This window comes from Hemicordylus capensis, chromosome 13 (genome assembly GCF_027244095.1).
Source record: "Hemicordylus capensis ecotype Gifberg chromosome 13, rHemCap1.1.pri, whole genome shotgun sequence".
Lineage (NCBI taxonomy): Eukaryota > Metazoa > Chordata > Lepidosauria > Squamata > Cordylidae > Hemicordylus > Hemicordylus capensis.
This window is the reverse complement of record NC_069669.1, coordinates 5,772,184-5,786,070: the sequence shown is the minus strand read 5'-3', so window position 1 is coordinate 5,786,070 and position 13,887 is coordinate 5,772,184. Positions and strand designations below refer to the sequence as shown.

At 54.0% G+C, this 13,887-nt stretch overlaps 1 protein-coding gene across 1 annotated transcript; it reads right to left on the bottom strand.

The window, feature by feature from the left end:
• Nucleotides 1–2,702: 2,702 nt before the first annotated feature.
• On the bottom strand, nt 2,703–11,170 carry LOC128336684 (histone-lysine N-methyltransferase EHMT1-like). Its single transcript, XM_053276694.1, has 13 exons — nt 11,122–11,170; nt 10,808–10,851; nt 10,450–10,539; nt 10,128–10,232; nt 9,163–9,317; nt 8,588–8,737; nt 8,339–8,486; nt 7,280–7,357; nt 6,937–7,055; nt 5,722–5,808; nt 5,537–5,615; nt 4,313–4,479; nt 2,703–3,072 (listed from the first exon to the last, which is right to left on the bottom strand). The coding sequence occupies exons 1-13, from the start codon at nt 11,132–11,134 to the stop codon at nt 2,862–2,864; spliced, it is 1,446 nt and encodes a 481-aa protein (XP_053132669.1). The 5' UTR covers nt 11,135–11,170; the 3' UTR covers nt 2,703–2,861.
• Between the last annotated feature and the right edge of the window lie 2,717 nt (nt 11,171–13,887).

Genomic DNA, 13,887 nt, shown 5'->3' with positions numbered 1-13,887 from the left:
CAGTGCAGACCCAGCAAAGGTGCAGAAAAGGACAACTGTCAGGGCAGGAGCCCCTGCCCTCGGAGGCAAGCCAAATGCAGGTGGGGCTTCTTAATTTCACTGAAAAGGTGGCAAACGGGAGACCTGGTGACTACCTTGTGCACCATCCTAAAACAAGGCGTATGAGCATCTGAAATACAGCCATCACTCACCAAACATGGGGGTTCTGTTCTGGGAAAACCTCGCAGTTGGCGAACAATTGAAAGATATTGGAAACAGGGTTAGTGGAAAGACCAAAAAATAAAGAAAAAAGGCCCCCCAAATGGCCAAAAAAACACCCAGACGCGCCTGCTAACTTGGCAAAGAGGCACCTTTTAAGGTGGTGATTCTCTTTATTTAGCAGGGGGAGAGTAACTGGCCCTCTCCACCCCCAGCACAGTACCTCCAGTGACTGTTGCTGGTGTGTGTCTGGTGTTTCTTTTTAGATCGTGAGCTCTTTGGGGACAGGGATCCATCTTATTTGTTTATTTCTCTGTGTAAACCACCCTGAGCCATTTTTGGAAGGGTGGTATAGAAATCAAAATAATAATAATAAAATCAGCAAGAGGAGTGAGGGGGAACCCCCAGAAATCCCCCCCTGAATCCCCAAAAAATCTTAAACCCACCCACCCACCCCCATTGCCAAGAAATCTCTCCAAACCGCAGATACTCAGGTTGTGGTTGGAGAGACCAGTCACAGTTTCCCAGTCGTGGATACTCAAAACCGTGATTGGGGAAACCAAATGGGAGGAGAACTGGTCTTGCGGTAGCAAGCATGACTTGTCCCCTTTGCTAAGCAGGGTCTGGCCTGGTTTGCATTTGAATGGGAGACTACATGTGTGAGCACTTCAGATGTTCCCCTCAGGGGATGGGGCTGCTCCAGGAAAAGCACCTGCATGCTTGCAAGCAACAGGTTCCAAGGGCTGAGAGAGATTATTTGGAGTCTATAACCTTGGAGAAGCCATTGCCAGTCTGGGTAGACAAGACAGAGTTAGATGTAGCAAGGGTCTGACTCGGTAGACGGCATCTTCCTATGTTCCACGGTGAAGCTGTGGTGTACAGTCGTCCCAAAAATATCTTCCATCAAGTGAATAAGACGTTTCCAGCAATGTATCTCTACTATTCTCAAGTTGCTATATCCCTTCATACAAGATGTCTTGATCTTGATGCTTGTAAATGAAGATTAAAGCTTTCAGTCTTCCGACCAGTCACGTCATACTCATTGAAGAACTACCAGCCTAACGAAGAAGTGGCCAGTTGTTACCAGATGCAAGCTGGCCATCCTAGCCCCAGACTCGAACCAACCCGAGATGTCCTCTTCAAAGCACGGGATGCTTACTTACAGAAGACTCAAACCAAACAGAGCACACACAAAAAGGTGGGGAGAGAACATTTCCCTCCCTCCCCAACAACCCGGCCGCCCAGCTGGCTTGACCGCCACTAATCCGCTTAAGTGCAGCAGATCCCAAATGCCGGCAGAGCCCAGTGGAGTTGGGGGGGCCACATTGATGCCACCAGTCTTGCTCAGGCGGGTGTGGCTGGGGGAGTCAGTCATGTGACTTGCCTCTGGGGGGCTTCCCAAGGCAGTGGGCCCCCAGACAACTCTCTCCCCTTGCCCTATTATACTTATGCCCCTGCACTCTGGGAAGAGCGGAAGGTTTCAAGTTGCCCCTAGGAGAGGAGAGCCGGTCTTGTGGTAGCAAGCATGACTTGGCCTCTTAGCTAAGCAGGGTCTGCCCTGGTTGCATATGAATGGGAGACTAGAAGTGTGATAGATATTCCCCTTAAGGATTGGAGCCGCTCTGGGAAGAGCAGAAGGTTTCAAGTTCCCTCCCTGGCAGCATCTTCAAGACAGGGCTGAGAGAGATTCCTGCCTGCAACCTTGGAGAAGCCGCTGCCAGTCTGTGAAGACAATACTGAGCTAGCTAGACCAATGGTCTGACTCAGTACATGGCAGCTTCCTATGTTCCAAGACATACTTTCTCTACTTTCCTGAAGACAATCTAGAGGGCAACACCCACCCTTTGAGGGAAGGCACGAGTGGCGGGGAGAAGAGCTGGTCTTGTGTCAGCAAGCATGAATTCTCTCATTTGCTAAGCAAGGTCTGCCCTGGTTTGCATTTGGATGGGAGACTACATCTGTGAGGACTGTAAGATCCTCCTGCCTTAGGGGATGCATCCACTCTGGGAAGAGCATCTGCCTGCTTGCATGCAGAAAGTTCCAAATTTCCCTCCCTGGCAGCATCTCCAAGGTAGGGTTGGGAGAGACTCCAGCCTGCAACCTTAGAGAAGCCGCTGCCACTCTGCGTAGACAGTGCTGAGCTAGATGGACCAAGGGTCTGACTCGGTAGAAGGCAGCTGCCTATATTCCTACGGAAGAGACAGACCAGAGGCTCAGGGATGGAAGCTCCCTCCAGGCTGCGAGGGCAAGGCTTGCTCAGTGCTTGCTTGTGGCATGGCCGCTCCAGCCCCCTCCCCACCCCCCCACCCAAGCCCAGGGCCAGACCCTGCCTGCCTCCCTCCCTCCTGCCAGCTCCAGCAGGCATGCCACAACAATACTTGTTATACGTTTTGCACAATTCTCCTGCTTCGCTGTTGCGATTCCTGCTGTCGTTTTATAGTGAGTCTTCACTATGCAAAGCTGGTTGTTGGTTGCAATCAAGATCTGATTATGCACCTCATCAAAGTCCCTTTATTGTGATTGCTCAGGACAAAGCATGGGGCACATGAGCTTGGGGTGGGGGGGTGCAGACAGCAGTGGCAACCTCAATCCAGTCCATAGCGCTTGAAACATCCATGGGCCACAGAGCGGCTGCCGGCCTCCCGCCCAGTGGCCCGCTTTGGCTAAGGTGGAGCGGCCTGCTGAGCGCGGCGGGGACGTGTCTTCCTCCGCGGCGACTTCTTGCGCTTGGGCTTGAGTGCGTAGCCCCTGGGCTCCAGGCCGGGATCCCCTGCAGCCTGCAAAGAAGGGGGCAGCCGGAATCTGCAGTGGGGCGAGTGGCACTGGCAGACCTGGGAACCTCTCGCCTCCCAATACGAATTTCCATAGTCGAACCTGCATGGGAAAATACCCGGCTTCAGAACAACCGGCTTGCTGTGGGTCCTGTGAAGTCTGTTGTGCTCAGCCAGAGAGCCACAAAGCTGCTGGTAGCCTCGGACAGAGCCCGGAACCAGCTCTGCGTGGGGCCTGGCACCCACAGCCTGGCTTGGTTCCTCCAGTGGGGATCTACACAAACGCAGAGAAAATCCAGAGAGAAAATCCATCCTGGAGAGTGCCCGGCAGGAGCGTATCTAGGGTAGGGCAGGCAGGGCACATGCCCTGGGTGCCACTTGAAGGGGGGCGCCATTTTTTAAAATGAAAAAAAAAAAATTAATGGCCACCGAAAACAAAATGGCCACCACACATGCTCAAATGGCCTCTGCAAGGCCCTAGTATCTGGGGAAAGTCAAATTCTCCATTTATTTTTAAAATTTATGTAATTGTGATGCTACAATGCATAGTAGAGAATTAGACAGGCACTTCTGTTTAGTTTTCCAAATACACCTCCATATCGTATTTGGGTATTTCATGAACCCCAGCATACTGAAATTTGTAGTTTTCCAGCATTTTTTGGTCTGGCTATGTCCACTGCTAAATAGTTTTTGAAATATTAAAAGATTGACGAGCTTAACTTGTATTTTTGAGCTGATATTATGGTAAAGTTATCTGAAAGATGGGTGTCAGATGTTTGGACAGGGGGCGCAATTTCAGTGCTTGCCCTAGGTGCTATTTTCCCTAGATACGCCTCTGGCGCCCGGTTCTTTGATAGGTGACTTTAAGGCAGGCGAGAGGCGAGGGGGATTAGAGCCCCACCATTCAGTGTGGGTTGGCCAGAGTAGGGACATAAGAAGCTGCCATATACCGAGTCAGACCACTGGTCCATTTAGCTCAGTACTGTCAACACAGACTGGCAGCGGCTTCTCCAAAGCTGCAGGCAGGAGTCTCTCTCTCAGCCCTATCTGGAGATGCTGCCAGGGAGGGGACTTGGAAGCTTCTGCAAGCATGCAGGTGCTCCTCCCCCTCCCTATACGGGGAATATCTTACGGTGCTCTCGCATGTAGTCTCCCATCCAAGTGCAAACCAGGGTGGGCCCTGCTTAGCAAAGGGGACACGTCATGCTTGCGGCCACGAGGCCAACTCAGACTCCAACTGGAGGAACCAGGCCACACACACACCGCTGGTTCGGGGCTCAGCACTCACTCCCAGCCCTCTCTCTCCCTCCCCATTCCCCCCCACCCGCCCCCGGGGTACCTACCCCAGCTCTTCGCCGGCCTGGACGGCCCGACTGGTGAAGAAGGCAACACTCGGGATCTCAAAGCCCATGGATACTCGCAGAGGTATCATATTGGGGTTGCAGGAATGGTTCATGAAGCGGCCGACGCTGCTGTAGAAACGCCCGTCCAGGTAGTACAGCTGCCCATCCTGGAGGAGGCAGAGTGTTAGGTTTGGGACCGACCTCCAGCCTCAACCCACACCAAACCCCTAAGGCCCCTTTCCTCTCTCCTGCCTTAAAGTCACTGGAGTCTGCATCTATCTATCTATCTATCTATCTATCTATCTATCTATCTATCTATCTATCCATCCGTCATATTTTTATATCGCCCACAACCTGCATCTCATAGGAACATAGGAAGCTGCCATATACTGAGTCAGACCATTGGTCTGTCTAGCTCAGTATTGTCTAGCCAAACTGGCAGCTGCTTCTCCAAGGCTGCAGGCAGGAGTCTCTCTCGGCCCTCTCTTGGAGTTGCTGCCAGGTAGGGAACTTGAAACCTTCTTCTGCTCTTTCCAGAGCGGCTCCATCCCATGAGGGGAATATCTTCCAGTGCTTGCACGTCTAGTCTCTCTTTCATATGCAACCAGGGCGGACCCTGCTTAGCTAAGGGGACAAGCCATGCTTGCTACCACAAGACCTGCTCTTCTCTCTGGACCTCCTCTCTGGACCTGGTCTTTCTCTTCCACAGGAATATAGGAAGCTGCTTTCTACTTGAGTCAGACCCTTGGTCCATCTCGCTCAGTATTGTTTACCCAGACTGGCAGCAGCTTCTCCAAGGTTACAGGAGGGAGCCTCTCTCAGCCCTATCTGGAGATGCCAGGGAGGGAACCTGGAACCTTCTGCATGCAAGCAAGCAGGTGATCTTCCCAGAGCGGCTCCATTCCCTAAGAAGAATCTCTTGCAGTGCTCACACTTCTAGTCTCCCATTCATGTGCAACCAGGGCAGACCCCGCTTAGCTAAGGGGACCAATCATGCTTGCTACCATGAGACCAGCTCTCCTCTCTGGGTGGTTTACAGTTAAAAAATCATTTAAACATTAAATCCATTGAACAATTAAAATAGTTTAAACATTAAAATCATTAACATGACAATCTTTTAAAAATCATTTGTGGGTGGGGGGGCATTTAATAGTGAGCCCCCAGTCCTCTCTGGGGTCACAGATGCCCCATGGCCCTGCCCCATGGAGGAGGCTGAGATTTCACCTGTGCTTCCACCCGACAGTAGTATGTGTCATCTGATCGCTGTTCAGCCTCTGCGCTGGAGATCAGCTCCCCAAAGTACCTGCAAAGAGGAGAAGGCAAGGAGGAAGCACTGTGGCACCCAACACGCGCCCCCCACCTCTCCAAAACAGGTGAGGAAGAACAGCCCACTCTGCCCTGCTACTCACTGACAGATGAAGATCCCTTGGGACAGATCCTGCATGGTGCGCACCCCCCAGCCCTTGGCTGGTGTCTTGAAGAGTTGGAGCTGGATCCTACCGAAAGAGAAAGCAGAGTTGGTCCCTGGGGTGGGGGCAGGCGGAGGAGATTCTTAAGACCCTTCTTAAGACATTTAAAGGCCAGGCATTTGCCCTTTAAGATTATTAAAGCTAAAGAGAGATCATTCTTTTTCAAAAAATGGTTGGAGATGTAATCATCAACCAGCGTCATTTTTTCATATGCGGTAGACTTGCGATAAGGCTCAATTGTTTTGGAAGCAAGTTCATAAGAAAATGGAACAAATCTTAGAGGTTAGGTTTCCTTTTCTACCAGAAATATTTCTTTTAAGCATGACGAAACCTTTTATTCCTTCTAAATTTAATGAGTTATCTTTGTATATGATCACTGCTGCCAGGATTTTATATGCCTATAATCAGCGTTTCTTAGAGACCCCCTCTCTAAATGTCTGGTTCTTGAAATTATGGGACTATGCCTCGATCTCTAAAGTTTTGGCTTATATGAATGGTGTCTCTATTGAGTCATTTATGTTAATTTGGTATCCATTTATAAATTTTCATATTCGACAAGGTCACCATTTGTTCCCAATGTCCAGATTTGATTTATGAAGTTTTTATATATCCAGTGTAATTAGTATAACCAAGTGTTGACAGGTGTGATCAAATGTTGACCATTACTGCCAAAAAAAAAATTTTTTTACATTTATAACTTATTTTGAACGTTTCTATTTCAAAATATGTTTCAAGAAATATTATGCTATTGTATTCTTTTTGTCTTCTTTTATACTTAATAAAATTGAAACAAATATTTTTACAAAATATTTGCAAAATATTTTACAAAATATTTACAAAAAATATTGTTTTGTAAATATCTGCAAAATATTTCACAAAATATTTTACAAAATATTTACAAAAAATATTGTTTTGTAAATATCTGCAAAATATTTTACAAAATATTTACAAAAAATATTGTTTACACAGTCAGGCAGGTGTTATTGACTGGTTTGTTTTATCCAGACATTGAGTCCTTCCCAAGGACCTGGGATGGCTGAATTTTATTGTCAATGTTGTTGCTGTAATTATTATAGATATCGTTGCAGCATATAGGCTGTTCCCAGCCGAGAGATCCCTTGAGAGGCTCCCCACAGCAGGAGACGCTGGGCTCACCTGAGGCCCCTCTGCACCACCCGGTTTGGGCAGAAGCTGGCACATTTGCAGAGCACGTGGCATTCGTAGATGTGGCCCATCTCGCCTTCTCGGAGGGAGGGTGGCACCAACTGGCCGTCCTGGACCAGAAAGGGGAAGAAAGGGAGGCTGGGCCTCAGTTGAGACAGCCACCACCCCAGACGGGGAGCAGGCAGGAGAGGGAAGGGAAACTCTCTCTCTCTCTCTCTCTCTCTCTCTCTCTCTCTCTCTCTCTCTCTCACACACACACACACACACACACACACACACACACACACACGGCTCTGGGTAGTCAATACTGAGCGAGATGGACCAAGGGTCTCACCGAGGTGTACTGGTAATGCTGGCTGCGTAGGATGCACGGACAGCTGCCTGCAGAGCAGATGCTGGGGCATTCACAGTGCTGGAAACAAAGGCAGGCAATGCAGTTGGTCACTCTCCTAGCCCCCTGGCCACCTGATCTCAGCCCTCTCTTGGAGATGCTGCCAGGGAGGGAACTTGGAACCTTCTGCTCTTCCCAGAGCGGCTCCATTCCCTAAAGGGAATGGGATGAGCCTGGAGCTCATGGAAGAGCCCTTGCTTGGTACGCAGACATGCAAAGCAAGACCAAAAAAGCTGTTCCAGCAGACAAAAAGTCCCCGAATCGTCCCATCAGAAGAAAATTCTGCTGGAGTCGTTCTGAAAAGTCGTTCCCGAGTCGCTCTGAAAAGTCATTCCCCGAGTCGTTCCAGCAGACAAAAAATCCTGTTCCAGCAGACAAAGCTGAGCTATATGGGCAGAGGGGCTGACAATGAGAGGTAATGTCACAAGCTCAATTGCGGGGAAAGGACTTGACTAGCAAGCCAGAGGTTGCTGGTTCGAATCTCCGCTGGTATGCTTCCCAGACTATGGGAAACACCTCTATCGGGCAGCAGCAATCTAGGAAGATGCTGAAAGGCATCATCTCATATACTGTGCGGGAGGAGGCAACGCTCAACCCCTCCTGTATTCTACCAAAGACAACCACAGGGCTCTGTGGTCGCCAGGAGTCGACGGCACACTTTACCTTTAGAAGGCACAATAGTGAGAGATCAGCCGTTTAAAATCCCCTCTTATTCCAAATGTCTGCTGGAAAAGCAAGGTTCTTGTGGAAGGGGAGTGGAAGGCGAAGGCCCCTGGGTGAAAAAGGACAAGGAGGGTGCTGTGCAGCTAGACCGATGTTGCAGGCACTCCTGGTGGATGAATCAGGGCCCCTCTGCACCTCCGGGTGGGATGGGAGCCTGTTTCTTGGTAGCTTCAGTCCCTCGTTGCAGAAATCGCCACCCCAGAAGCAGAGAGCTCTGAGGTGGATCCCCACCAGCCCTGGCCCACTCTGGGAAGAAACGGGCTCAGACACGACTCTGACCTGAGTTCTGACCCAGTTTGTTGTCGGGAGAGCCACAGAACTCGAGAGGATGTCCCGCGTGACGTAGTGGTAGTCCTTGGGACACGGATCACGGTCCACCCCGTTGAGGCAGGGGATGGGGACGCCCTCAAAGCCCTGGGAGATGTCCCTGGGGAGGAAGGAGGAGAGGAAAGCCCTGGAGCTGCCTGGGACCCGGCAGGCCCCCCAGGAACGCTGCCCCTTGGCCTGCCACGCCAGGGCACCGCTCACCTGCTGAGGATCCGCTCTTGTGGGCTCGGAGGCAGGGAGACCACGGCCTGCATGGCCCTCCAGGCTGGGGAACTGGGCCTCGCGCACTGCAGGGGCGTCTGGCCGTCTTTGTTCGGCAGGAAGACCTTGGCACCCTGGGCAAGGAAGAGGCTGCGGGCCGCAACGGGGTGGTGGTGGTGGTGACGGACTCCGCAGAGCAGCCTTGGGCGGAGGCAGCCCAGAAGGGGAGAGAGCCGGCCAGGCAGAGCCTTTGCTCCCCACCGCCCCACAAGCCGCCTCTCCTGCCGCAGAGGTGACTCCAGGGTCCCCTGCTGCCCACCCAGCTTTGGAGAGGGGGCTTCAGCGAGCTCCTGCTCCCAGGCAAGGCCCTGGGCTGGGCATCGTGGACTAAAAGTCGGCAGCAGAATCCCCATGATGCTTGCAGGGAGCAAGGCTAGGGATGGGTCAAGCCACGGGCAATGGGGCACAGAGACAGGTGGACCCAACACCTGCAGGGCCCCCCCTCTGGGGAGTGGGGGGCTGGCAAGCCTGTAGGAGGGCCCCCTCCCTCCCTCGCTCCCCCCTGCCTCACTCACACCAGGCACTGGTAGGATCTCTCCTGGGCGGCCAGGTGCAGAGGGGAGTCGCCCTGGTGGTTCTGGCCGTTCACGTCGGAGCCGGACTCCAGCAGCCTCCTGGCGATGGGGGCAGAGCCCACAAAGGCCGCCCAGTGCAGGCAGAGGTTCCCTTGCTGTGGGCCAACAGAGAGAGAGGGGTGAGAAGTGGGCCAGGCAGCCTGCGTGGAGGAAGAGGCCGCCTTGAGTCCCACTGGGGAAAGGGCCTCTCCCTCAGCTGTAGGGCCAGTCTTCAGGCACACTGGCCATAGGCAGCCAAAGGCCACTGGCCACCAACGTGCACCAGGCTTGAGGCTGCAGCTGGGCCTAAGTGGCCAGCTGGCCCGTGAGGGTTGCCACGTCTTTGGCTTGCCACCCCTTTGCAATGCAGCCAAGAAGTCCTTTTGCTGGGGCAACCTATGTAGCGGGCATCAGCCGGCGGGGGAAGGGGGCCAGAGCTTGGTAGAGATTTGGGGTTCCGCTGGACGCAAGGGAGCTGCAGACCAGCTGCCAGCCAGATCTGGGAGAACCCTGAAGGATGCTGTCCCCAGTAGAGTGGGCTCCCCAACTGGGTTTAGGCACCCTGGAGGGCTGGCCTCTGCTTCCCTTCCTTCTCGTGGGTGGCGGCAAGTTGCTGGGGAGGCATCGCTCAGTCGATGGCAACGGACTGCGCACACACCCCCTGTGGGTCCCAGAGAGGCTTTTCAACATCCGTTGGAGAACCCTCTACTTCTGACACCACTTCTCCAGCCCTGCCTCCTGCCACACACATGACTCCTTCAGGCCAACTGGCTGGGTTACTCCTAGGAGTAAGATTCACCATCAGATGCAGTCTCTCTCTCTCTCTCTCTCTCTCTCTCTCTCTCACATACACACACACACACACACACACACACACACACACACACACACACACAGAGAGCAGAATCAGGGGGCAACTCACTCACGTGGTCCCGGGCGGCCACGTCTGCGCCGTGTGACAAGAGCAGCTCCACCAGCCTCTCGTGCCTGTATTCCGTGGCCCAGAAGAGCGGGGTCCTGCCACTGGTGTCCTGGAGGGCAAAGCCACGAGAGCCGCCGTTGGAAGGAGCTGCCACGGGTGGGCCTTTGCAGGGGGTGTCCTGAGCCCTGTGTGGCCCCTCCCCTCGAGAAAGCCCCAGGGAAAGGCTGAGGGGGCCGCAGGGCTGGAGGGGACGTCCTTCAATTCCCTCGGCTTCTTGCACAAGCAACATGCGCTCAAAGGCCCAGCGGGGCTGGCTGTGGCGGTACCTGTTTGTTGACGACTCTCATCCGCTGAGAAAGAAGATGGCGGGCCGTGTCGTAGTGGCCCTTCCTGGCGGCGACGTGGAGACTCTCTTTCTGCAGGCGAGAAGCCCCACACACAGGCCTTGGCAATCGGCAGGACTCCTTCCCAGACCGTGCCGGGCTTGCCCCACCTGGGCCAGCGCTGGAGAACCCACCTTCTGGGAGCAGCTTAGCCAGCGACCACGTGCGGGAAGCAGCCTCCAACAGGTGAGGGAAGAAGCCAGCCAGGCTGGATCCTGTGCAGGAAGGGGTGAGTGGCCGGCCCTTCGGAGGGTGCCCTGACACGCCCTCCCCCCACCCCTGCCAGGGCAGCATCCCTTACCTGTCTTTTCGGCATGGCTCCGCTGGGCCCCAGGCTTTTGCTCTCTGTGGGGAAAAGGGCGTACACGACGTGTGGTCAGCGGGATGTCAGAGTGGCAGGGCTGCGGTGGGCGGCGGGGGGGGGGAGAAGTCATCCCCCGAGGGTGCCCGGCCTGAATTGCTGCTGGACTCTGCTCCTGGATAGGTGCCGGGGAGCTTCCCAGGGTATGTTGGGGGAGGGCCATTTTCCTCCCCAGCTGGCGCCTCTCCCCCTCCCGCTAACAGCACAACCCTTGCTGCCCCCACCCCTGCCCCTCTCGCTCAGGCCTGCCTCACCACTCAGCCCCATGTTGTTCAGCCGTGCCCTGGGCAGCTGTTGAGGGATTCAAACGATGCCTGGAGCTCAGCCCGCTGGGCGTTCCATGGAACAGGGAGGAGGTTCCACCCAGGCCTGAGAGAACGTGCCCCTTGGGACGGCCAGCAGATGGGCACCCACCACAGCAGACGATTCTGCTCCCAGGTGCTGGTTCTTCCAGCCAAGATGCTGGCGGGGGGGGGGGGCGGTTCTTTCCCAGCGACGAGGATCCATGGAAGAGCTTCTGGTCTCACACAAGGCCAGGCATTGGGTGTGAGACGTCTCTCGGCTCCCCTCTGAGGTCAAAGAGTAACTGCTAGGCTGCTTACACCTTTGCTTCTTAGGACAACCAGCCTCCTAATTGTTTCCAAAGCGAACTTTCCAAAGCAGGTTCTTAGGAACATAGGAAGCTGCCATATACTGAGTCAGACCCTTGGTCCATCTAGCTTAGTATTGTCTACACAGACTGGACGCAGCTTATCCAAGGTTGCAGGCAGGAATCTCTCTCAACTTCATCTTGGACATGCCAGGGAGAGAACGCGGAATCTTCTGCATGCCGGTGCTCTTCCCAGAGCCCCCATCCCCTAAGGGCAATATCTTACAGTGCTCCCACATGTCGTCTCCCATTCCAATGCAAACCAGGGTGGACCCTACTTAGCAAAGGGGGCAAGTCCTGCTTGCTACCACAAGACCAGTTCTTCTCCCTAGCTACACACTCAGCATGCATTTTGCTGCTTGTGCTATTTTTTTCTCCAGAAATTTATTACCTGCGAACCCTTCCTTGGGGGAAAAAACCAAGCTTTTCATTGGTTGACTATCCACTAGATCAGGGTTTCTTAACTTTGGGCCCCCAGATGTTGTGGGACCACAACTCCCAGAATCCCCCAACATGGCCTTTGTGGCTGGGGATTCTGGGAGTTGTAGTCCAACAACATCTGGGAACCAAAAGTTAAGAAACCCTGCACTAGATGATGCAAGGTTTATCAGTAGCCCTACTCACAGCATTCTTGGGTTTGAAATCTCCTGTTGCTTCCAGGAGACCACTGGTCAAGTGGCTGAGCATTCCACATATAGTCTGAGGGTTCCGGTGGCGTTCCTCCCGCCCAACCATCAAGGAAAGGTGGTGGCAGCAGCAAGGTTTCCAAGGAGATACTAGTGCAAATGGCTTTTAAGAAGGCGTTTTGTCATATCTTCGGGTGGGGAGGGTCTGGCACTGGCCAGTAGTAAGAATGGCTTTGTGGAGTCTTCATCTCCAGAGGCAGCAGACCTGAAAATGCCAGTCATGAGTGGGGTGGTGGTGGTGGTGGGGAAGCAGGGAACAGCTCTTGCCGCCTTGCCCTGCTTCTGGCTTCCCAGAGACCCCTGTTGCTAGGCCACTGTGGGAACCAGGATGCTGGGCCGATGATGGCCCTTGCTTGGATGCTGCAGGGTTGCTCTTCCCATCTCTCTCCTGGGCAGGCTGGCCTGGGGTTCTCTGACAAAAAGCCTTCTTTGGAGCATCTCTCTCTCTCTGTGGTGTCGAGAGAGAGAGAGAGAGAGAGAGAGAGAGAGAGAGAGCTGACCCCGAGTGATGGCCAAGCCTGGCCCTGGACCTTCTCCCGGCAGTGGCTGGGCTCCTGGTCCAGCAGAGCCATCTCCCTTTCCCCTCCTGGCTCAATGGGAGAGGCACACCAGAGGTTGCTGCTGGGGTGGCGGCGGCTGGGCCATCCGAGTGCCCGTCTGGCTTAACGGCTGTTAATCTGCTTAAAGTGCAGCTGAGCCCAAATGCTGGCAGAGCCTAGCCGGGGTGTTGGTGCATGTCTGCGTTGATGCCAGGCTGGCCCAGGCAGCTCTGTCATTCCTGGAGGGCTTGGGAGGGGGACGCCCTGCCGCTGTCCGATCAGCCCCCAGCGCTTGCAGGGGGCGGCCCCATCCCCCCCCCAGGCATTGCTACCCCAGCTGGCATCTCCTTATAGGAGCTGCTTCTTCTCTCCACTCTGCCCTCTCGGGGGCCCGGCAGCACCCCACTGGCAGACAAAGCTGCCCCAACAGAACCCCATTGGCAGAGGGCTGATTCCACCTATTGCCTCCACTGGGCACTGGCCCGGAGCCCATGCCGATCTGCAGCTTGGCCTTCGTGCGACTGTGAAAGGGCAACGCTTCTGGGGAAGGAGGAAGGCAGCAGGGACAACAGGAGTTCACAGGGGCCACAGCCAGCCCATAAGAACATAAAAAACAGCCCTGCTGGATCAGGCCCAAGGAGGCCCATCTAGTCCAGCATCCTGTTTCACACAGTGGCCCACCAAATGCCTCTGAGAAGCCCACAGGCAAGGGATGAGGCCATGCCCTCTCTTCTGCTGTTACTCCCCTGCAACTGGTACTCAGAGGCATCCTGCCTTTGAGGCTGGAGGTGGCCTGTAGCCCTCCATCTAGTAGCCGTTCATAGACCTCTCCTCCATGAAGTCATCCAAACCCCTCTTAAAGCCGTCCAGGTTGTTGGCTGTCACCACATCCTGTGGCAGAGAATTCCACAAGTTGATGATGCGTTGTGTGAAAAAGTACATCCATTTGTTGGTCCTAGATTTCCCAGCAATCAATTTCATGGGATGACCCCTGGTTCTAGTGTTATGGGAGAAGGAGAAGAATTTCTCTCTCTCCACTTTCTCCACACCATGCATGATTCCATAGACCTCTATCATGTCTCCCCGCAGTCGTCTTTTTTCTAAACCAAATAGCCCCAGGTGATGTAGCCTTGCCTCATAAGGAAG